At 48.4% G+C, this 24,331-nt stretch overlaps 1 protein-coding gene across 1 annotated transcript; it reads left to right on the top strand.

Moving 5' to 3' along the window:
* The first annotated feature begins 21,758 nt into the window (after window positions 1-21,758).
* CCDC177 (coiled-coil domain containing 177) lies at window positions 21,759-23,855 on the top strand. The gene has a single exon (XM_057730467.1). It carries the CDS (start codon window positions 21,759-21,761, stop codon window positions 23,853-23,855), a length of 2,097 nt encoding a protein of 698 aa, XP_057586450.1.
* The last annotated feature ends 476 nt before the right edge of the window (window positions 23,856-24,331 follow it).

Raw genomic sequence — 24,331 nt, 5'->3', positions numbered from 1 at the left:
TCCTGGGCTGAGAAGAACAATCACAGCAGAGACAATCTGCTCAGCTAACGGAATACCCCAACCCGGGCAATGCCGGTGACGCGGTGGGGCCGCCGCTACAGATAAATTACACGTGTGCTCAAGGGCTCAGTCAAAGCACATGTTCACAAGGATAAGCCTGTGAGCCAGGAACCAATACCCTGCTTTAGCAACGGGGAACGGGGGTTCAGAGCACTCAAGGAGCAAGTTCAAAGTCACCCAGTCAGTCATCGTCAGAGGCAGGGTTCAAACCACAGTCTACGTGACCCCAAGTCCAATGTTCTTTTCTCCACAATGTCAAATAATCTCTGTCCCAAAGCTGCCCTTAAGCAGATTAGTGTAGCCAACAAAGTGTATCTTTCACCACATCTTTTTTGGCCTCCTGGCCTCCCCTTTGGGGTCTCCTTTGACCTGACTCAGCCACCCAGTGCTTCTGATGGCAGTGGTGGAACTTCAGGCATGGTAACAAGTCCATGGAGAGAGATGTCCTCTGGCTGGCATGTTAGTAGATGTCCTCCGGTTGGACCTCTCTGGGTCCCTCATTCACTTATTCCAAAGGGCATGATCAGGTCTGTCTGAGCCGCTGGGCTCTATGTACAAAAAACACGGTTTATGGATATGATGATTTCTACTGTTTCTCAAAGCCTGACTCCTTTGCAAATTTCAGGCATTAAGTTGTTCCCATTTTCCAAATATGCAGGCTGAGTGGAAATCTGCAAGAAGGAAGAATGTCCATGGTGTACCTTGTGGGCGTGGTATCGGGGAGGTGCTCACAGGAACACCTGTTCTGTGCCCTTTCTTTGTGTCTGAAATGAGTCACTGTGATTCCAGTCTCTTGAGGCACTGAGCAGGGCTCCCCTGGGGACCCTGACAGCTGACCCTTCCTCAGCCTCTCCACTGGAACAGTGTCTCCAGGTCTTTGCCCAACAGTTCTGCGAGCTAGCCAAATCCCCATCAACGCCTGCCGCCCATGCAGCTCTCTGAATGCTGGCGATCCACAGGCAACATCTGCTCCAGAGGCTTAATCCAGCCTTTGAAAGGTTTCCCTTCCTAAATCTCTGGCCTGGCACCACTCCCAGCCCCAATCAGCAAAGAGCTGCTGCATTGCTGTGGCTTTTCCAGCAATGGCTTTGTATGGTCGAGGGAGCGGCTTTGATCTTCCTGGAGCTGGGAAGGGCTGGGGATGGAGGAAGGAGGCCAGGGAGAAGGCAGGAAGGCCTGTACACACTTGCTCAGGACCTTCCACCCAGCACCTGCAGGCTCTGTACCACCCCGAGGAGTCGACAGATGTGACTCACAGATTCATGATTCAACTTTGATACTAACCCTCAGGCAGAAATAGTTGTCAGTTCTAGCAGCATATCGTGGAATTTGGAGTTAAGAAGGATGACTCTGAATGTGTCTTTTTATCTTTTAGAGTTAAGAGATGTCTGTGAATGCACCTTTTCATCCAGTTATGGGACATTTCAATATTTTGTAATCATATTAACAAAGACACTCTGTCTACAGTACTGCTCTCTGGGTTCCCCAGCTTCACAGATTCTTCTAAAGTATTGCTCTGTAATATGGCTTGGAAGAGGATAGGGCTTTTGTAACAAGTGACGACATAGATGCTCAAAAACAAGAAGTAATTTGACCAAAGTCACAACAATTTTGTAGAGAAAACCACATCATGAACAATCCAATGACCTCAAACAATTAACTAACTCAGGGTCCCAAGATCCCCATGGTCTCTCTGGCCTCAGAGCCCTGCAGCAGGTCTTCCAGAACCCTCTACCCAGTCCCAGGACCAAGAGCCCTCCTGCCCTTTCCCAGTGGGCCCCTCTGTAGCCTTTCTGGAAGCAATGAGTGTTCACTTTGTGACCCGCCTCTCAGGCCTCCCCCCACGGTAGCAGTCCTGCAGCGTGCCTCTGGCTCCGCCCTCTGACTCTAGCCCTCCAGATGTGCAGGCCTCCCCAGAGCCACTCAGACCCAAGGCTCTCGCAATCCCCGACCCTCTGCCCACCCCAACCCTTGTAAGACTGACTCTCTCAGGACCTGCTGGGTTCAGGAACAGGATTCGATGAAAGCCCATCACCACTGACTGGTCATTTTCTGCAAGTCCTCCAGGGGCCAAGGGCCCCTCCTGGGCTCTTATACTTCTACCCTGAGTGCTTCTTTCCCATGGCAGGAACTCAGGCTCTAATGGAAGCTGAGGGGATACCAGCTCACTCCTTCCTATTGGGCTGTCCTTAACATCATCAGGACATCTCCATGGGTACCACATCTCTTCTTTTATGCTCTTATGGACTTTCTTGACACTTATAAGTCTGCAGGCATTTTATTAGGCCATTGCTTCAGTTAGTATTACCTTTAAAAGATAAACTATGGCTTAAACATACTCAAGATGGCTGCTGTAGCTCCAGCCATCCTGTCCATATTCAGGCACTAAGAAGATGGGCCAGGACATATATCTGGAGAAAACTATAATGTGAAAAGATAAATGCACCTCAATGTTCATAGCAGCACTATTTACAACAGACAAGACATGGAAGCAACCTAAGTGTCCATCAACAGATGAATGGATAAAGAAGATGTGGTACATATATAGAGAGAGAGTGGAATATTACTCATCCATAAAAAAGAGTAAAATAATGCCATTTGCAGCAACATGGATGGACATAGAGATTACCATACTAAGTGAAGTAAGTCAGAAAGAGAAAGTCAAATACCATATGATATCACTTACTGTGGAATCTAAAAAAATGACACAAATGAATTTATTTATGAAACAGAGACAGACCCACAGACATAAAAAACAAACGTATGGTTACCAAAGGGGAAAGAGTTGGGGGAGGGATAAATTAGGAGTTTGGGATTAACAGATACAAGCTACTACATATGAAATAAACAACAAGGTCCTACTGTATAGCACAGGGAACTATATTCAATGCCCTGTAATAAACCATAGTGGAAAAGAATATGAAAAAGAATAGAAATATATGTATGCATAATTGAATCACTTTGCTGTACACCAGAAACTAACACAACATTGTAAATCAACTATTCTTAAAGAAGGAAAGAAAGAAAGAAAGAAAGAAAGAAAGAAAGAAAGAAAGAAAGAAAGGAAGGAAGGAAGGAAGGAAGGAAGGAAGGAAGGAAGGAAGAAAGATGGGCCTGGAGAAAATATGGTATTTTCCTGGAAGCCCCACCCAACCACTCCCAATTACATCCCATAGTTCACTTTTTTTTTTTTTTTTTTTTTTTTTGGCGCACAGGCTTAGTTGCTCCGTGGCATGTGGGATCTTCCTGGAGCAGGGATCGAACCTGTGTCCTCTGCATTGGCAGGCGGACTCTCAACCACTGCGCCACCTAGGAAGCCCCCATAGTTCACTTTTATTTACAAGGAAGACTGGAAAGCACTATTTTATTTATTTTATTTATTTATTTATTTATTTATTTTTGGAATATAATTGCTTTACACTCTTGTACCAGTTTTTGAGGTACACCAAGGTCAATCATCTGTATTTATACACATAACCCCATATCCACTCCCTCCCTCGACTCCCCCCCCACCCTCCCCGTCCCAGTCCTCCAAGGCATCATCCATCATCGAGCTGAACTCCCTTTGTTATACAGCAACTTCCCACTGGCTCTCTATTTTACAGTTGGTAGTGTATATATGTCTATGCTACTCTCTCACTTCGTCTCAGCTTCCCCTTCACCCCCCGCCCCCCCAAACCTCAAGATCTCCAGTCCATTCTCTGCATCTGCATCCTTATTCTTGTCGTCACTGAGTTCATCAGTATCATTTTTAGATTCCGTATATATGAGTTAGCATACAGTACTTGTCTTTCTCTTTCTAACTTACTTCACTCTGTATGACAGACTCTAGGTCTATCACCTCATTACATATAGCTCCATCTCATCCCTTTTTATAGCTGAGTAATATTCCATTGTATATATATGCCACATCTTCTTTATCCATTCATTTGTTGATGGGCATTTAGGTTGCTTCCATGTCCTGGTTATTGTAAATAGTGCTGCAATAAACATTATGGTACTTGTTTCTTTTGGGATTATGGTTTTCTCTGGGTATATGCCCAGTAGTGGGATTACTGGATCATATGGTAGTTCTATTTGTAGTTTTTTAAGGAACCTCCAAACTGTTTTCCATAGCGGCTGTACCAACTTACATTCCCACCAACAGTGCAGGAGAGTTCCCTTTTCTCCATACCCTCTCCAACATTTGTTGTTTCCAGATTTTGTGATGATGGCCATTCTGATCGGTGTGAGGTGATACCTCATTGTGGCTTTGACTTGCATTTCTCTGATAATTAGTGATGTTGAACATCTTTTCATGTGTTTGTTGGCCATCTGTATGTCTTCTTTGGAGAAATGTCTATTTAGGTCTTCCACCCATTTGTGGATTGGGTCATTTGCTTTTTTGGTATTAAGCTGCATGAGCTCTTTGTATATTTTGGAGGTTAATCCTTTGTCTGTTGTTTTGTTGGCAACTATTTTTTCCCATTCTGAGGGTTGCCTTCTTGTCTTGTTTATGGTTTCTTTCGCTGTGCAAAAGCTTTTAAGTTTCATTAGGTCCCATTTGTTTATTCTTTGGAAAGCACTATTTTAGCTGGGCACATTTTTATTCTTTTTTTTTTTTTTAAGATTTTATTATTTATTTATTTATTTTTGGCTGCATTGGGTCTTTGTTGCTGCACATGGGCTTTCTTTAGTTGTGGCAAGCAGGGGGCTACTCTTTGGAGCAGTGCATGGGTTTCTCATTGCAGTGGCTTCTCTTGTTGCAGAGTACGGGCTCTAGGTGCACGGGCTCTAAGTGCACGGGCTCAGCAGCTGTGGCTCGCAGGCTCTAGAGCACAGGCTCAGTAGTTGTGGCACGTGCGCTTAGTAGCTCCGAGGCATATGGGATCCTCTTGGTCCAGGGATCGAACCCGTGTCCCCTGCATTGGCAGGCCGATTCTCAACCACTGCGCCACCAGGGAAGTCCCCCATATCTATTCTTAGTAAAATCAGTCTGGGTTCTATATTAAGCAAGATAATAAGAATGGATATTGAGTAAGCAATTAGCAATTTCTGTCATACTATTTTTATACCTTATCTTTCTTGTCACTGTTGGGCTAGATGTGTTTTGGAAGTCAGAATTCCTTGGTTTTTATAAACGTGATATGGAGCTTATACTGCATGTTATATAATACCCCCACTGGGGTCAGGTACAGGCACTATGTAGCCCACACATTAACTTTTCCATAATGAAATGTTTGAGCAGTTACATTAAGGGTGATAAATAAAACTCTAAGTAGCCTCACATCAACTCAGGTCAGATTCCATCACCTAACCAGTTCTTATTGCCACACTTAGAAGAAGATTCAATTTTTAGGATATCTGGGATTTTGCGGTTATGAAAGGAATTGTGGAGTGAGCAAAGCTCTTCTTCCTCAGAGAAGTTAAGTAACTCACTCAAGGTCACACGGCTGTAAGTGCTGGAGCCAAAACTGGAATATGGGTTTTCTAATTCTAAGGTGAGCATATAGGGAAAACAGGCCTATGGGAAGCTGACATTTTATGATGATGCCCAGAGCCACGCTGAAACAACACAGGAGTGCCTGCTTAAACTGAGGTCTGCTTCAGGGAGCTTCTACTTAAAGCAATGTTTTATAAAAACATTTTAAGTGCACTATGGATGAGATTAATTTATAAAGAAACCACATGTTATATACTCCAAACAGTCCAAGGGACTAGACTTCTAATTTGTTTCTTATAAAGTTCAAAGAGCCTACTCTTTACTATTGTTTATATAAAATAATACATTTTTATATTACATGTACATGGCACAAAATTCAAAAGGTACCAAGGTGAGAAATAAAATCAGTCTCCCACTACTTCTTCTCAGAGTGACTTTCTTGTGCATCTTTCCAGAGATAGCGCCTAATTTAGAAATTACCAAATGTTATCAGTGGTTGCCTCTGAATAATGGGATCAGAAGTGATTCCTTTTCTTTGTCTGTTATACTTTTATACTGTTGAGATTTTGTGCCAGTTATTGAACCCCATGGAGCTTCAGTTTTGTCCTTGGTAAAAGAGATGTAATATTATCTGTATAGTGCATATATCAAGGTAATGTGCTTATCCCAGAGTCCAGCCCAGAGCAGGCACCCAAGGCCTTCCCCTTCAGGTTTTGGGTCAGGTCACAACACAGCCAGGCACAGGTCCTAAGTGCATCAGTGTATGCTGACTGCTGACCACTTTTTTTTCCCTGGGGACCTCACCTTTGTGTAGGGGTGCGGAAAGTGGGCAAGATGTCAGGGCTGGCAGGGCTCAAAACCTTTCCAGAGTTCTTGTCCACCTCCTCCCGCCCTCTTTCCCTTTTGCTGCAGGCAAAGCACTCTTGGGCTCACAACTCTGCTCCAAGACGGGGGGCCTAGGAGCCTTGCAGGTAGATCCAGTGTCTTGCCTTTGCAGGGTTAAGGCAGCAAAACATTGTGTCACCACTCTCCTGTAAACGAGAGGGACAGGATTGGCTATGTAATTTGCAGGGCCCGAAACAAAAATAAAAATCTGGGGGCCCTTGTTCAAAAATTAAGAATTTCGAGTTGAAAACAGTAGACCATTAAACTAAGAGCAGAGTTATACAAAATGTGGGGCCCTGGGAGACTGCACAGGCCTCATGCCCAGGAAGCTGGCCCTGGATGGGACCAAGATAAGTTCTGTCCCCCCAGGAATGTCCTCTATAGGCCAGCCTTCCCTCTCCCTGCCACTTGGGGAAGGCATTCACCAGCATTGCTTCCTCTCCATTCCACATGAGAGGATTTACAAGAAGACTCAGGCCTCAGAAAAGATACTCAGGGCTCTGACGGAAGTCGTGTCCACCTACCCACATGGCCAGCCACTCGCCCACACAGAGCTTGCTGGTTTTGCTCTGTTTTGCACAGTTTGATCTCTTTGCCATTTTGAAGGTCTCAAGCTGACGTTGCTCAGTGTAGTCTACACATGTGTTTGAACATGAGTGCCTTTAGGTAGAGCAAGCCCGTTCTCATGCAGCCACAGGCCCTCCGCCCTGCATTGCAAGCACCTGCTCTAAGAGTTCAATTATCCAGCTGATATCCGAACATTTTTTTTTTAACGGAGGGCTTTACACCTCACAAGTTGTTTTCAGTCATATCTTCTCTGGGAGGCATGAGGAGGGTTTTCTCCAGCAACTCGTTCCCTCTCCAGGACTGTTAGTCTTTGAACGTCTTTGCAGAGATAGCATGGTGTTGAACCGATCTTGATTTTAAACCTGGTTCCACTTATTTGCCAGAGTTATAGGACTTCTCTATTGTAAACCAGAGCTCACTTCTGTTGATTCACTGATATGCATCAAACATCTTTAAGACACTCATATCCCTAGTTAAATTATTGTCTGTCCTTAACAAGAAATACTATGCAACTATTAATATGAATGAGGAAGCGCTTCATGTAATGATAGGAAACATCTCCAAGATATATTACGTAAAAAGGGCAAGATGTGCTTCTAATATGCCAGTTTTAGTCTTCTAAAAAATGTGGGCTATACAGACATATATCTGATGTTACACTCATCATCTCTGGAAACATGCACAGGAAAGCAATTTTGGTGTCACTGAGTGGGAGATTGGGAGATACGAGTCTCAGGCCTCCTTCCCACTGTATATATATATATATATTTTAATATTTAGTTATTTATTTTATTTGGTTGCACTGGGTCTTAGTTGCAGCAGGCAGTCTCCTTAGTTGTGGCATGCAAATTCTTAGTTGCAGCATGCATGTGGGATCTAGTTCTCTGACCAGGGATCAAACCTGGGCCCCTTTCATTGGGAGCATGGAGTCTTAACCACTGCACCACTAGGGAAGTCTCTTACTGTATATTCTTGCACCATCTGAATTTTTTTTTTTTTACCACTTATACATTTTCCTGTCTAAAAAAAATTTTAATACAATAAAAAGTAAAAAAAAAAAAAGGCCACATCCTTTATTCCAGTAATTCCACTTATATGACTCTGTCCAAACGAATTGAAAATGTAGACCAAATGACTGGCACAATCATTGGAACATTTATAAACAGGGACACATTAGAGATAAACAATGTCTAACAGGGGGGCATTTAAATAAACGACAGTAAAAACAAGTGATGGAATTTTATTCAGATAATAGATGTTTACATAAGGCATCTGAGGCCAGTGTGCAGTGGTTATGATATAAGGTTAAACAAAAGAAGGGTGGTGTTTATTTAACAAACATAATGTCACTGTGGTATGTGCTGGCACTCTCTTTAGTGTTCACAGATAATTAGCTAGTTTACACCTCAAACAACGCTACGTGGCAATACTAACATCCTCCTCATTTTACAAATGAGGTATCAGGGGTAAGAGGCAGAGTGCTGTGCTCACAGTCAAGCAGCAGATGAGGGGCAGAGCCAGGATTCAAGCCCAGCCCGAGGGCCCCAGGGTCCACGTCTGACCACTCCACTTCACTGCTCTCCAGATGTGTACATACACACACACACGCACGCACGCATCAACAAACCTGTGTATCTGCACAGTATGCTCTCAGTACATTTTGTAAAGCCTAGGAAAAGGGTTACAAGGAATTATGCCAAATATCATCAAAGATTACCTCTGGATAATGGAATTAAAAGTGATTTTTTTCCCCTTCTTTATACTTTTTTCTACTTTAGGGAACGCACAGATTCATTTTATCAGCAGAAAAGAAAAGAAAGGGAGAAAAAGAAATCGGATTCCCTTAAAACTCCTTCCCACGGACCCCAGGATTTTCTGGAAACAGCTCTTATGCCTCCCCAAACATCTCCACCTGGGCTAAATGGCTTTTCTGGCCCGTCCTGCTCACTGCCCCTGTGTGGCCATCATCCAGGTAAGACGATCTAGTTTGTCTGTTAGGGTCCAGGCAGGGTCTGACCAGGGCACACAGCAGAGGGACTATCCCCTGACTCTACCCCCCTTTCCTCAGAGCAACTTCGGATTATGTTGACTCTACCAGATCAGCTGAGACTCCAGCCTCTCTCACGCCAGCCCAGTTTAGGCCAGTGTCCTGGGCTTAGGCAGCTGCTGTGCTCAGTCCAAGTACAAGACTCTACATGTATCCTAATCAATTTCTTTTCTTTTTTTCCTTATCTCTTTCTTGAAACTCAGATCAGAATCACAGCTCCCTTCGAACCCAGTAAAGTCTGGTGCTCTGGTTCTCAAAGACATCAGACCTGCTCTGCCTCAGGGTCTTCCCCCAGGTCCTCCCCACTGTGGCTCCTTTTTGCACAGATGTCACTTCCTCAGAGACACCTGCCCTGACCATTCAACCTGGAGTGGCCCTCTCCTATTATCCCACTTTATTTTTTATAGCACTTCCTTGAAATCATCTTCTTAATTTGTTTGTTTCTTTATTCCCATTCTCTCTACTAGAATGTAAGCTCCAAGAGAATGGGATCCTGTCTGCTTTACCTCACACACTGCCTGGCACACGTCAGGACCTGGATAAATATCTGTTGAACGGATGGATGAACGAATAAACGAATGAATGGAGTTCGTCAATGCTGATGTGCGATTTGAAGGGTTTTCCAAGCCCACCTCACCACTTGCTAGCTGTGTGACCTTGGTCATTTTGCTTAGCCCCTCTAAAACTGCTTCCTCATATGTCAGCTGGGAATGGTAATAATCCCCACCTCTCCAGGACTATGACCATTAACTAAAAAGTAAAAATTATGTGACAGGGATTAAAAGTTCCTGGCATATACATCGTCACCATTACTTTTATTATCTCTCTGCCCAATTTAGTGTTATCTTTGATCACCCTATCTACATCCATGTTGTGGATAAAACCCTCGAACAGCATTCGGGACGGCACTGCCACTAGAGATGACAGCAGAAGGCTGGAGTCTGATGGGGAACACGCTTCCCCATCCCATCCACAAAGGGTGTCCAGGATCTTGCCTTTGATTGCCAGTGTTGTGCTGACACGCCAACCTAGTCAAGAAAAGGAAATGAAAGCAGCCTGGCCCTGTTCTTGGTGATCCTTCTTTTCCTTTTGAGGCTCACAGACCGTTTATTGGCTGACCTTGCCCAGGGTTGACGTTAAGTTCATTTTTTGCCCTGGGCTGGGCTGGGTTGTGTTGCCTGGCAACAGAACACTTGCGTGTCCTAGCCTGACCCCCTGGGCTGCCCAGGGTTCTGGCCTCTGGCTGTGCCAAAGCAAGAAGGACAGGCTCTGGGGATTGCTGGGTTGCTCTGGTGGGGAGAAGCTAAGGGGTGTGGTGATGGGAAGAAAGGGGGGGAAGCTACTTATGATTCCCCAAAATTCTGGGCAGAAAGCGCCTGAGATGATCAGTATTTGGAATCTGTTCTTTAAAAACAGTTCCTCTATATGCATCCTTGAGTAGACGGTAAATGCTCCTTGAACGGACATGTTCTCAGCTGTCATCTTAGGGAGGCTTCCTTGGGGAGAAGGAGACTCTAGTTCCTGCAGCCACTTGAGAAGAGGGCCACAGGGGCTGAGCTAAGAGGTTTGGGAGGTGAGTCTCAGGTAGAGCTTTGTGACAAGGAGCTCTGGGGGTGGGTACCACAAGCAGATGGGAAGAGTTGGGTGAGCCAGGGGTGGAGGATGGAAGGGTTCTCTTCTCCCTTTCATATTTTTTTTCATTTTTAAAATTTATTTTTTATTGAAGTATAGTTGAATTACAATATTGTGTTATTTACTGCTGTACAGCAAAGTGACTCAGATATATATATATAAAATACATTTTTTTCATGTTCTTTTTCACTATGGTTTATCACAGGATATTAAATTTAGTTCCCTGTGCTATATAGTAGGACCATATTGTTTAACCATCCTATGAATGCCAATTTGCATCTGCTAATCCCAAACTCCCACTCCTACCTTCTCCCACCCACCTCCCCCTTGGCAACCATCAGTCTATTCTCTATGTCCCTGATTTTGTTTTGTTTCATAGATGGTTCGTTCGTGTCATATTTTATTTTATTTTATTTTTATTTTTTTTGGCACACCGGCTTAGTTGCTCCCCGGCATGTGGGATCTTCCTCGAGCTGGGACCGAACCCGTGACCTCTGCATTGGCAGGCGGATTCTTAACCACTGCACCACCTAGGAAGTCCCTCGTGTCATATTTTAGATTCCACATATAAGTGATATCATATAATATATGTCTTTCTCTTTCTGACTTACTTCACTTAGTATGATAATCTCTAGTTGCATCCATGTTGCTATAAATGGCATTCTTTAGTTTTTTTATGGCTGAGTAGTATTCCATTCATCTTTTATGTCTCTGTTTCAATGTCACTTTCTCAGGGAAGCCTTCCCTTCCCTCAGACTGTGGCAGATCCCCCTGCTGTTCCCTCTCACAGCCCATACTCTTTATTCACAGCCCTCACCCCTTGTTGCAGTGTGCACCTGTCTCTCCCTCTGTGAACACCAGCCATGAACACCACAAGCTCTGTGAGGGCAGCGGCCACATCTGCCTGTTCACCACTAGTCCCAGCACCTCGCCGCGTGCCTGCACACTTGAAGCACTCAAGAACATGGAGTGTCAGATGAAGAAGTAAACAAATGGAAGAAGAGACAAACAGAACAGGAGGACACTGTGCAGAGGCCCTGCTGCCCTGCTCACTTGGGTGCCGGATACAGAGGGCTTGGGATCGCAGGCAGGCCGACGTTCTGTTTCCTATGCCCAGGCAGGGGAAACCGGTGTTTCCCAAAGATCCCTGTTGTCACTGCTCCACCTGCATAATGAATAACAGCCATTCTTCCCCAAGGATGAAGTCATTTCCCTGGGATCAACATAAAACCCACAGGAAGGAAAGCCGCATTCATTGCACACCTACTTTATGCCAAAGAGTTGGGTATCTTACTTGATTCTCACAGTGGCTCTGCAAAGCAAACAACTTCTGTTTTTACTGAGGCTCAGAGATATTCAATAATTTGTCATGTTCATAAAAAAAAAGATCTGAAATTTGGATGGGTGTGTGCATGGCCCTGAAGCTCATACCAAGCCTCGGTGGAGAAAGGTGTCACAGGGAGCCTTAGCCCCGAGTACTGCTGGGGATGCCCATAGCTGCCTCCCTACTTGCCTCTCAAATCCAAGGCAATGATGGGGAGAGCCTCCCCAAAAAGGAGGAAAGAGGGGGAAGAGTGTGACTAGGGAAAGAAGACCGCGTACGCATCAAGTGTCCCTTTATTCCCCGAAACTTTTGAGTAACTATGTCAGGCACAGGGGTCTGGGGACAAATGTCGTAAAATACAGTCCCCTCCTCATAGAGGACATTATCTGGTGGGTAAACCAAATAAGAAAATCAAACATTCCAGTGTAGCAAAACCGATGTCATTAGATCACTCATTCTATTTTTTAAAACACTTGACGTTCCCTACAATAAAATGTTTAGAAATATGTATTGTAGCTCCGTTCAAATGCAGTGCACAGGGTGTGGAGAAAGCCCAGTGGAGGGTGTCCGACCCAGACTGAGGGGTCAATCAGGGAAGGTGTCACTGAGGAGGGGACGTCTGAGCTGGGTTTTGCTAGACAAGAAGGAATTAATGAAGCCAAGGAGCAAGAAAGAAGTATTGCCGGCAAAGGGCACGTGCAGAGAGAGACACCAAAGCATGAAACGGCATGGCCTGCTGAGAGAATTGTAGGTGCAAGTCAGTTCCTATGGCCAAGATGAGGAAGACGTTTTCTTCACGTTCCCTTATAGAATTGTCCCTCAGGTGCAGTTGACACTTCTGGTTTTAGGGGTTTGGTTTGGTGTTTTCGGTCCTGGTTTCTCACGTTAGCGGAGAGCAGCAGAGCCACCCGCAGATGGGCAGAGGAGGGGCGCCACCTGGAGGCCAGAGTGTGGAGAGAGCATTGCCTTCCCTCCTCAAAATTTGCCCTTCAGTAAACAAAACAATCCTGCCTGTCATTCAGCTCTACCAAGGAGCTGAGCATCAGGGAAGTCCTTTGATCTCCAAGAACAAAAGGCAAAATAAGTAGAGGGCAATGTTTCCAAATGGAGCAGAGGAACCGAAATCCAAGTTAGAGACGCGGTTTACAGCATAAAGGAAATTAGCCAAAAGAAAGCTTGGATTTGCTCCTCATTTCATCCAAACTTAGTAACAATAATAGTGATATTCTATTTGTGGAGTGTTTTTTTTTTTTAATATTTTCTGGCCTTTAAACTTATTTTTTTTTATTAAAAAAATTGTTTTGACTGCACTGCTTGGCATGTGGGATCGTTCCAACCAGGGATCGAACCCGAATCCCCTGTGTTGGAAGCGTGGAGTCACAATCACTGCACTGCCAGCAAGTCCCTATTTGTGGAGTGTTCACCATGTGCCAGCGACATGGGTACATTGTGCTATGTGCTGAACATATTTCCTCTCATCTAATTCTCAGGGAGATACTACTATACCTATTTTATAGTGAACAAAGGGCAGTTCAGAGAGGTTGACTAACTCCCCCAGGATCACACAGCCAGGACACAGACAAGCTGGGATTTGAAGCCAGGTTTGTGGACTCAGAAGCTCATGTTCTCAACCATTGGGTTAGACAGCTGATGAATGTGGCCATTAAACAGATCCAAAGAGGAACTCTTATGAGCCCCAAACGTCTTTCTCTTCCTCCTCCATTCCTCATCTTAGCAAATGTCACTAGCCTCCACTCATCCAGTTGCCTAAGCCAGCCTCCTAAGAGTTTTGACCCACACCTAATCACTCACCAATTTGTGATTCTTTCTCATAAATATCTAACATTTTTCTATTCTCTCTGTCCTCACCGCTGCTACCTTAGTCCAGGCCAGGGCCATCTCTTGCCTGATGGCCAACAGTCTCTCTCCTTCCCGGCACTTGTGTGATTAATTTATAATCATCTCTCCCATTATAGACTCCATGACGATAGGGCTGCACCACTATAATTCCAGTGCATAGCACATAGTAGGGACTCAACCAGTATTTGAATGACTGAAGATAGCCTGGAATCATTACTTCCATTTCATCAATGTGTTGTGTCCCCTCAAAACTCCTATGTTGCAGTCCTAACTTCCAGGACTTCAGAATGTGGCTGGAAATCGGACCTTCAAAGAGGTAATTAAGATAAAGTGGAGTCATTAGGGTGGGCTCTAATCCAGTAGGACTGGAGTCCTCATGAGAAGAGATTAGTCCACAGAAAACTCAGACAGAGTAACAACCATGTGAGGACAGCAAGAAGGTGGCCGTCTGCAAGCTGAGGAGAGAGACCTCAGAAGAAACCAAATCTGCGGACACCATGATCTTGGTCTTCTAGCTTCCAGAGTGTGAGACAATAAACTTCTGTTGTTTAAGCCACCCAGTCTGTGGTATTTTGTATAGCAGCCCAAGCAAACCAATACAGTCAAGAAAGGAAATCAGACTCAGGGAGGTAGGAGGACTTAGCCAACCCTGGATGGTAAGTAGTAATAAGTAATTATAATGCACTCACTAGTAATACATTAATCACATTCTGTCTTGTTGTCACTCTTTTAGGTTGTTTACCAACTCTTAGAACTGACTGAGCTCTCCTACTATTTAACTTCTTGAATGTTTGGGTACTGTTACTTCAACTGGCACCAAGGACCAAGATCCTCTTACCCTTCTCAGTATTCCCAGACTTCCTATCTCAGCTTGGTGCTTTTTAACAATAACTTTTCAATGCATTCTTTGTTGTTCTTGTGTGATTGATTGCCACATTTGCATGGGTAACAAGGAGCTTGGTGGCAGTTTCCTGATCCTTAAGAGAAAGGTGAAGAAAAGAGGTCACAATCTCCAGTAATGGAATATAACTCATCTCTGAATCTCCAAACATCGGGATGACCATCTAAGACATTGTAGAAGACAACTATGTGTGATGTTTAGTGTTAGAATTTCCATCTTTAAAAAAAAGGAGTGTGTGTGCGCGTGTTGCCAGATAGTGGGGCGGGGTGGGGGTGGGGAAGGCCTGTGGGAAACAGGAGCTAAACCTTCAGAGTAGCCCCTGTGAAAACAGAAGGGGCTTAAAGCACTGTGCAGGCAAATGGCTTCATGCCAGAGACAGACGACCCAGCAACAGAGGCAGAGACTGAGGACCAGTCTAGTTCCTGAGCAGTAGCCCCTGTTTTGAGCAGACACATAAATGTTTCACAGTCAAAATGCCCAGGGGGGTAATTCCCTGGTGGCACAGTGGTTAAGACTTCGTATATCCAATGCAGGAGGCCTGGGTTCCATCCCTGGTCAGGGAACTAGATCCCACATGCATGCTGCAACTAAGACCCATGCAACTAAATAAATGTTAAAAAAAAAAAAAAAATGCCCAGAGGGCTTCCAGGGCTTGGCTGTACTCAGGACTGAGGACACTTCTCCAGTATCATACAAAGTGGAATGAGGTGTGGCCCTTGTAGAAGTGAGAGAAAACCCCGCTAGATTAATTGTAAGACTCCCTCTACATTTCTTTGCTGATGTACCTCCATGGTTTAGTGCAGGTTGCGCTCTCCTGTCCCACAGGACAGTCCTTAAACATGAACATCACCTGCTTAAGACACTTAACTCTAAAGATTCACCCAAGTGGCCAGCACCTCAAAATATGTTGACAAGGCCAGTTTCATGTGCAAAGTAGCACCAATTAGACCCTGTTCCTTCTCATTGATGCATTCAGTAGGAGGGCCTACTATGTCCCTGGCCCTAAGCAGCTGTGAGCAGCAACAGACATGGACCTGTCCTCCCGTAGCTTGCAAGTCCCTGCCACCTACACACCAAGCTGTGCAACTGAGCTGGTGGGCTTTGGGTGATTATTTATCTACAGGTATTTTTTTTCCTTCCTATTTTTTAATTTCTCACTCTGCTGAACATATATTATTTCAATAAAGTATGAAATAAAACATTTTATGTTGAACAAATATTACCTGTACCTGCTGACTCGTGTCATAAATTTCTTCTTAAAGGCTTAGTCTCAAGAACTGGGAATGGTTACACTTTATACTGCATATTACTCCAGGTCTAATCAGGAGGCAGAAACTACACAGCAATTTACACAGAGGAAGCTTAATATAAAAAGGTACTATGTTATGAAAAGAGAGTAAATACAAAGATATAAAGAGAACACTCAAAGGTTCCCTAAGGTTGAGGGAGAGTACTCAAGGAAGGACAACTTGGAAGGAGAGCCCCTGCCTCGAGACTGGGGTTCAGACCTCATTGGAGAGGGTGTGGTTGCAGCCCATGGGACTGCAGAGAAGTTTGGGACAGAGCTGTTTTGCAGTTGTTGGGTGAACAGGAAACAGTCATCATGCGCACAGGTGCCCAGAAGCTGGTGGGGGGCCGGGGGGGTTTGTGGGGGTGGCGAGAGGGACATGACAGGCTCAAGGCTCAGAGCACATGGTGTCTGCCTCAGGAAGGCACAGGAAGGTGGTCACCAGGCCTGGGCCAGGGCTGCGAGGTCGCCAAGGGACTGCTCTGAGCATACAGCTGGAGTAGGGGGAGTCCAAAGGATAGTCCCACACACCTGTACCGCTCACTATGGAGCAGGAGGAAGAAAAAGCAGAAAGCACAGCACACAGGAACCAGGAAGAGAAGCCTTCTTCCTCCTGCAAGGACCCTGCAGCTCCCTCTACTGGCAAATCTTAGCACGGTGCTCACTGTCAAGTAGAAAATGCTTACAGACCATCATCCCAGAGCAAGTGCTGATGGGTGAATTTGGAGGTGCCAGGTAATAAATTCATAACCAGCACAAGCTGTTATCAGTCATTAGAATAGGGGTTGCCAAGCTTTTTCTGTAAAGAGGCTGAGAGTAAATATTTTTAGCTTTCTGAGTCATACAAACTCTTATCAAAACTGTTCAATTCTGCCACTGTTGTATGAAAAATAGCATGGACAATAAGTCAACAAATAAGCAATGGCTTGTTCCAATAAAACTTGATTTACAAAAATAGCCAGTAGATTTGTCCCACAGATCATAATTTACCAACCCCTGATTTGGAACTTTAGAGCAAATCATCTCCGTTCTGTGAATGGGATTACGTTGAGAGGAAGAGGGATGAATACATAGAGCTAAGGTGGATGGTGGAGGCTGAGAAAAAGGAATTTAAATGGAGATAATATCTACATTGTATATTTTTGTCCAAATTAGATGAGTGCAATGGACTGAGTGTTTGCGTTCCCCTCAAACTCATATGTTGAAACTCTAACCGCCAGTGTGATGGTGTCTGGAGATGGGGCCTTTGGGAGGTAAGTAGATTATGAGAATAAAACCCCAATGATGGGATTAATGTCCTTATAGGAAAAGACAGAAGAGAGCTTGCTCTCCATCACGTGAAGATACGAGATGGCCATCTGGAAACCAGGAAGTGGGTCCTTATCAGACACTGGATCTGCCAGTATCTTGATCTTCCCAGTCTCCAGAACTGTGAGAAATAAATGTTTGTTTTTTAAACCACTCAGCCTAGGGTAGTTTGTTATAGCAGCCTAAACTGACTAAGACAGTGAGCTATTATATTAAAGGATCTAACAGGGTACTTAATAAACTGTTATCTCTAAGGGTTTTTGCAAGACCAAAGAACAGTCCATATTGTGCCTTCTTCTTTTCAGGAAGCTGAGACTTAGAGAGGTTAAGACACTTGCCTCAAATCATAGAGCCCGGCTGAGCCAGAATTTGAACGATTAATCCGTCTGACTCTTAAGCCCACCATACCCACTACCCCACTCATAAGGGACAGGAGGGTGTTCCCAAACTGGGCTGATTTCTTTGCTGGGTACCATAATAAAGTTGGATATAACACCCTTGATCTTTGGCAGGCTGGGACTTCCAACCTGAAGGAAATCAATGCTTAACCTGTGTGAAACCCATCTCCTGAAATGCCCAAGGCACTCACAGATGAGAGATGAGAGATACCTGACTGTTCAATGGCGCCCCATCAATTGCCAGGTCAGATCTGCTGAACTGGCTGGCTAGGTCACTATCTTATTTTAGGGCCCCCTTCTCATGCCCACTGCTTCTGAGACCCTCCCAGATGAAGAATCGTTTCTTAATCAAGGGTGGAACAGTTGTTTGGCTTTCCCTTAAAATCCTGCAGACACTGCACATGTGTCCTTACTCTGATCACACCTATTAGATGAGCTTTATCAAAATAAATAGTAATGATTTTATAACTGTTTACTGAAATGTGTTGGTCTAGGTAATCTGCATATAGTCTTTCCAGTTCTGACAACAACCCTGAAATTTAAACCCTGTCTATTTAAAGACAAAGATGACATTTACATAGCAGACATTATTAATCCCTGCAGTAGGCAGTTTAATGGGATCTTGCATAAAGAAGGAAAAACTGAAGTAAAGAGGTTTGGAGAGGTTGACTTGCCCACGCCCCTTATCTCTATCTGAATCTACATCTCTCCAGATGTTCAATTTGGTGTAGAAATACAATGCATAGAACACACTTCAGGATTAGACAGAGCCAGGTCCAAATCCCAGCCCCATTTCTTACTAGCCATCTGACCAATTGTCCCTTTTCTCTTTTGAGAGCAATTCATGGCATTTTTGCTTGTGTCGTAAAGGCTCTTATTCTACACTACTTTACAAGGATGTTTGTATAGCAAGCATTCTTGGAAAACAGAGATAGAGTCTCCCTCCAGGTCAGGAGGAAGTTCTGTTTTCTCCTAGAATAATAAAGATAATGCCTCCCTCTGGGGCAAAGTTTAAACAGGTTTGCTAGTAGCCCCCTTTAAAAGGGTTGGGTCTACTAAGCTGAGGGTCACTCAGCTGTGACACAACCCTATTATATGTACCATATCTATCCGAGGCCACCTCTCCACTGCCCCATGGGACTTGGGGAGCAAGGAGGACCAACAAAAACATAAACCTCATGCTGCCTGCTGTACCATGAGTAACTATGTTTCTGACCCACGAGTTTCATGTCTTCTGCCAGCATCTATGAACCGGTGGCAGGCTAAATTGTTAGCATGTAAGTAGGATAAAATCTCAAGCCCTTTACAGTCTTTAACACTCATCCAAATGTCGAAAGAGTCAGTAACTCTCACTTTCTCACCTCCCACAGCACCTCAGCCTCCTGTGGTTTGGCATCAGCACCCAAGACAATACTGAAACTATTTGCCGATGTGACCAAAGGCCTTCTCGCTGCCAGTTTCAGTGGGTATTTGATTCAGGCCAACTCTTTCTGGACCTCTGCAGCCTTCACACCAGAGGCACACCCTCCTTCTGAAGTGCTCTACCATTAGATTCCACGAGACCGCACTTTCCTGCCTGTCCTTATTTGTCCCTTTCATGGGCTCCTCTTCCCTTAGTAGCCCCATCGATGCCCTGCCCACCTCCCTTTTGGTTCGCCTGCCCTCCCTGGATGATCTCACTCACACTGTTGGCTTTGGGAACCTCAAATATGGTGATGATGTGCTAAACTCTAGCTCCAGTCCAGACCTGTGACACAACTTACCCAGCCACCTGCTGAGCAGCTTCACCTCAAACTCAAGTGATCCTAAAAGGAACCCATCCTTCTTTGGCCCTCCACACCACTCAATCCTCCCTCTTGGATCCACACTCTCAGTCTGTGGTACGCCCAGCCACCTCATTGCTCCAGGAAGTCATCCTTGCCCCTTCACCACTCCTCACACTCCAGAGCCAAGCTCCCTTTGACTATCACTTCTTTTACTCTCTATTTCAACAATCTGTACACCCCCACCTCCCATCAGACCCACGCCTCCTACTGTTGTTCCTGCCTTGGGTAACTGTAGTGTCCAGCTAACTGGGTTTCCTGCTTCCCTTTGGCCCTCCTAAAGCCCTCACCCCATTGTTGCCAGAGTTCTGTTCCTAGAGTATAAATCAAATCACATCATTTCCCTGCTTCAAGCCTTTCACTTGCTTCTCACTGCCTATCTAACAATGTCAAGGTTATTAAGGACAGCCTTCACCCTGCTCTCTAAATATTATGTCTCACCCATGCTCCAACCTCCTCCCTTAAGTATTCCTTCCATCTGTCTGCTGTGGCCACTAGCATTCAAACTGGAAAAGAGGTGGGGAGGAGGTGTCTCAAAAGAGTACTCATTAACTGGCACTGACTGGCTTTAATTTGTATTGTCTGGAACCAGGATGTCCTAAAATGTTGCATTAAACACTAGGCACGCATCTTCAGCCTGCCTCAAACCTATCTGAATGTCCTTGGTTTTTCTTATAAAAAAAATAAAGTCATGGTTTGGATCAAGAGCCATAGTTCTACCAAATTACTGCTATCAAGTTTGTTTGCTTCTCAGGGTCCCCTTGAGAAACAAGCTGAGCTATTCCTTCATTCTTCCTAGTTAAGGTGCTGATAGAATGGGGATTGTTGATGAGAGATTATATATACATGTGCTGGTGTGTGTGTGTGTGTGTGTATTATATGTGTGTATATATATATATACACACATTCTTCCCCCCCCCCCCAACTTCTCCTTTGCCCTCTAAACAAACAGAGCAACACCCTTGAGCGTCCACCAGGAGGCGCCGGGGGGCGTCGAAAGACCTGCGGTACCTTCAAGATTGGCGAGGCGGCGGTGGATGCAGCAGCGATGGAACCCGGCTTGCTTCCTTTTTTAAGAATCAGTGTGAGGGAAGGGAGCAGAGCTGCGTTATTTTAGGGAGACCTTGTCGCACTCCCCCTCCCGCGGGTAGGTAGCATCTGGGGTGTGCGCGGGCCCCATGGAGAGACGCTGGCGGTGGCTGCGGTGGCAGCTGGGGCTCCTAAAGCGGCTGCGGCCGGCAGTAATCCGACCCCGCGGGCGCAGGGACTGAAGAGGCGCAAGGGAAAGCAGCGAGCTGCGAACAAAAGCCCTCGGCGCGGGGCCGAGCCCGGGACGTGCGGTAAGCGAACCGGCCCGGGGACCCGGGAGCGGTAGGGCTCGCTGAGCTCCAGTAGCCCAGCTGGATACGGTGAGGGGACTCGGAGGACATCTGGGGGCAGGTGTCCGAGCCTAGACTTTGGTGGATGGCGCTTTTAGCACGGACTTAGAGAGGATCGGGTGCATCTGGGAGGACCCAGGCTCCTTCACCATCCCCGGCAAACACCCGGGGTGGGGGGGTGGGGGGGACGGCGAAAGGCGGGCACAGCTCCTAGCAAGCCCTGCCCAAGAGGCAGGAGCAAGAATCAATCACCCCTCCCGGGGAGGTCTTTTCGGACTAAGGCATTTCTCTCCGCCTTTCCATCACCCCTGGGCCCCGCGCCTGGGTCTCCTTTCGCAAAGGGAAATCAACCATAAACTTCTTCCCTAGGCAAATAGGGTCTTCACAGCAGTGCACATTGGAGATGAACAGACCTCTTCCTTTTTTGTTCCTGCAAATCTGCATCCCCGGTCGCCCGCCTAAACTACAAACAAATAACGCTAATCCTCCCGGGAATCCTCCAGCGCCTGGTCGGCTACTGCCTGCACCTCGATCTTTTCATTTTAACTTGCAACAGGGAGGAGATGCATCTAGCGGGCCAGACGCCCAGCAGAGCTTGGCCACAGGCCTCCGCCCCGCACTCCGCACTCCGGCGCTGAGGGAGATTGAGGATGCTCTCTGTGCACCCTCCCTCCTGCTTGGGTTTGTTTTCAGGGCATCGGTATTATGATTTACATTCCACCGGGCCCCTGAGCCTAATCCCAAAGAGGATTAAGTTGGGGGGGGGGGTGTGAATATGTATGGGGAGGGGGAAATTGCTTTCAAATGTATTCTTCGCTGTCTCTCGTCCCTCGCAGGCACTTCACAAAGGGACAGGGCTTAGCCATGGTGGATCCCGCGCCCGAAGAGGAGAAGGCAGGAGTCGAGCCCGGAGGCTCAGGAGGGGACGAAGCCGCTGCGTCCGTGCCCCCTGACTCCCAGGGCGCCCAGCAGCCCGCGGCGTCTTCGGCCTCGGCCTCGGCGGAGGTGCCCCGCAAGGCCGAGGTCCCGTGCGCAGCAGAAGGCGGGCGGCGGGAGCAGTCCCCGCTGCTGCACCTCGACCTCTTCAACTTCGACTGTCCGGAGGCCGAGGGCAGCAGATACGTGCTGACCAGCCCCCGCTCACTAGAGGCCTGCGCCCGCTGCGCCGTGAAACCTGTGGAGCTGCTACCACGGGCCCTGGCGGACCTGGTGCGCGAGGCCCCCGGCCGCTCTATGCGAGTGGCCACCGGCCTGTACGAGGCTTACGAGGCGGAGCGGCGCGCCAAGCTGCAGCAGTGCCGGGCCGAGCGCGAGCGCATCGTGCGCGAGGAGAAGCGGCGCCTCTTCACGCCGTTGGGCCCCGCGGCCACCGCGGCCTCGGCCCCCAGCGCCGGCAGCAGCAGCAGCTGCAGCAGCGCCAGCCTCCCGGCCTCGCCCGCACCGCGCGCCGCGCGCAAGGCCTCCTCCAGCCCGTCCCCGGCCCGACCCCAACCTCTGCCCGCGGGGTCGCGGGCAGGTAGGAAAAGCCACTCACTAGACTCCCTGTCCCGCCGGCGGGAGGGCGCCCTCAGCTCCGAGTCAGGAGCGTCGTCGTCGTCCTACAGCGGAGAGAGCCTTCGGGAGCTGCACTGGCCGCCGCGGGCCTCGGCCAGGAACAGCTGCCCGGCGGGGTCGGCGTCCTCGGCTCCCAACCCTCTGGGCCGCCCATCCGCCCTGGCCCTGGTTCCACTCACCGGCCGCAGCTTCAGCCTCGGCGACCTGAGCCACTCGCCGCAGACGGCTCAGCACGTGGAGCGCATCGTGCGCCAAGTGCGCGCCGAGCGGGGTCTGCGCGGGGTGCCCGAGCGCGACCGGAAGATCGCGGCGCTGATGCTGGCACGGCACCAGGAGGAGCGCCTGTTGCTGCAGCAGCGCGCCGCGGCCCACGGCCAGTGGGAGCAGCAGCGCGTCAGCGCCGAGCAGCGGCGGGAGCGCGAGGAGCGCGAGAAGCAGCGCGCCCTGGAGCAGGGCCGCCGAGCCTGGGCCGCGCAGGTGGAGGAGCGGCGCGGCCGCCGGGGCCGAGAGGAGCGCGAAGAGGCGCGGCGGCGGCAGCGCCAGTGCGAGCGCAGCGAGGAGCGGCGGCGGGAGCTGGCCGCGCGCCAGGGACTGCTGCGGCGGGAGCGGGTGGAGCGCGCGGCCCGGGAGGATCGACTGCGCAAGCTGCAGCAGGAACAGAACCTGAAGCAGCGGGAGGAGGGCCTGCAGGAGGTGCGCGAGCGGGCCGAGCAGGTGCGCAGGGAGCGCGCTCAGCGCGCGGCCAGTGCCAAGCAGCGGCAGGAGGGCCAGTTGCAGCAGGAGAAGCGGGAGCTAAGCCGGGCTGAGCGGGCGCGCCACGAGGCGTTGCTGCAAGGCCGGGCCCGGCAGGAGCGCCAGGAGCGCGAGGGCCTGAGGAGCTCCCTGGAGGCCAGCTTGGGTCGCGCGCAGGAGAACTACGAGCAGTTGGTGGAGCAGCGCACGCGGGAGCTGCGCGAGCGGGCCCGGCGGGAGGAGCTGCACGGCCGGCGGGCCAAGGAGGCGGCCGAGCGCAAAGAGCGCGAGCATCAGGCGCACCTGGAGGCGCTGGCCCGGGCAGGCGAGCGGCGGCTGCAGCACGCGGCGCAGGCGGCCGAGGAGGCGGTGCAGCAGAAGGCGCGGCGCGTGGGCCAGAGCCGGATGGAGAAGGAGAGGGCCCAGCGCGCCAACAAGGAGAAGGTGGAGAGGGACGAAGACTGCCGCCGGCGGGAGCTGCTCCAAGCTATCGGTCGCAAGCTGGAGCGCAGCGAGCAGTTGTCTCGGGAGCGGCGCAGCGCGCTGGAGAGCGCCCGCTCCACAGCACGGGCCTCCTTCCACGTGCGGGAGAAGGTGCGCCAGGAAACCAATACGCGCTCCTTCGATCGCATGGTACGTGAGGCTCAGCTGCACGCCAGCCTGGACCGTAAATGACCGCCGCCGGGCGTTGGCCAGACCGCCACGCTCAGCCCCGCGGGGCCTCTTTTGGCCATTTTGACTAGACCGAGGGAGTCCCCAGTCGGGGCCCAGCACCGTAGCGTCGCCAGGCTTCTGACCAATGAGGCAATGCGAGGACCGACGTGTGAGACCTGTCAGTCCGCCGCCTTTATTTTTAAAGACAGCCTTCGTTTGGAAATGACACCACACAGTCTTTGACCACATCCAACCTTGGTGGCTCCTGCACTGGCCCTTGCCAAAGTTCCCAGTGTGTCTGTTGAGTTGGAAAAGAAAAGAGCTGGGAGAAGGGGGCTGGGTGGAGACTGGGGAAGCGCCCCCAAGGAGACAGTGCAGAGGCACTTACCCCCTCCTGCGGCAGTCGCCCCAGGCCCCTTTCACATACTGGTGTCTGAGGCGACTGCGGAAACAGCAGTGAAGGAGGCATCTCCTTGGCTCCCCTCCATATGGCAAGT

This window comes from Hippopotamus amphibius, chromosome 4 (genome assembly GCF_030028045.1).
Source record: "Hippopotamus amphibius kiboko isolate mHipAmp2 chromosome 4, mHipAmp2.hap2, whole genome shotgun sequence".
Taxonomy (NCBI): Eukaryota; Metazoa; Chordata; class Mammalia; order Artiodactyla; family Hippopotamidae; genus Hippopotamus; species Hippopotamus amphibius.
The sequence above is the reverse complement of the archived record's forward strand: the minus strand, read 5'-3'. Positions and strand labels throughout refer to the sequence as shown.

Bases quoted from the DNA above. Each gene is read 5' to 3' on its own strand.
- CCDC177 (XM_057730467.1), top strand. From the start codon at position 21,759: ATGGTGGATCCCGCGCCCGAAGAGGAGAAGGCAGGAGTCGAGCCCGGA.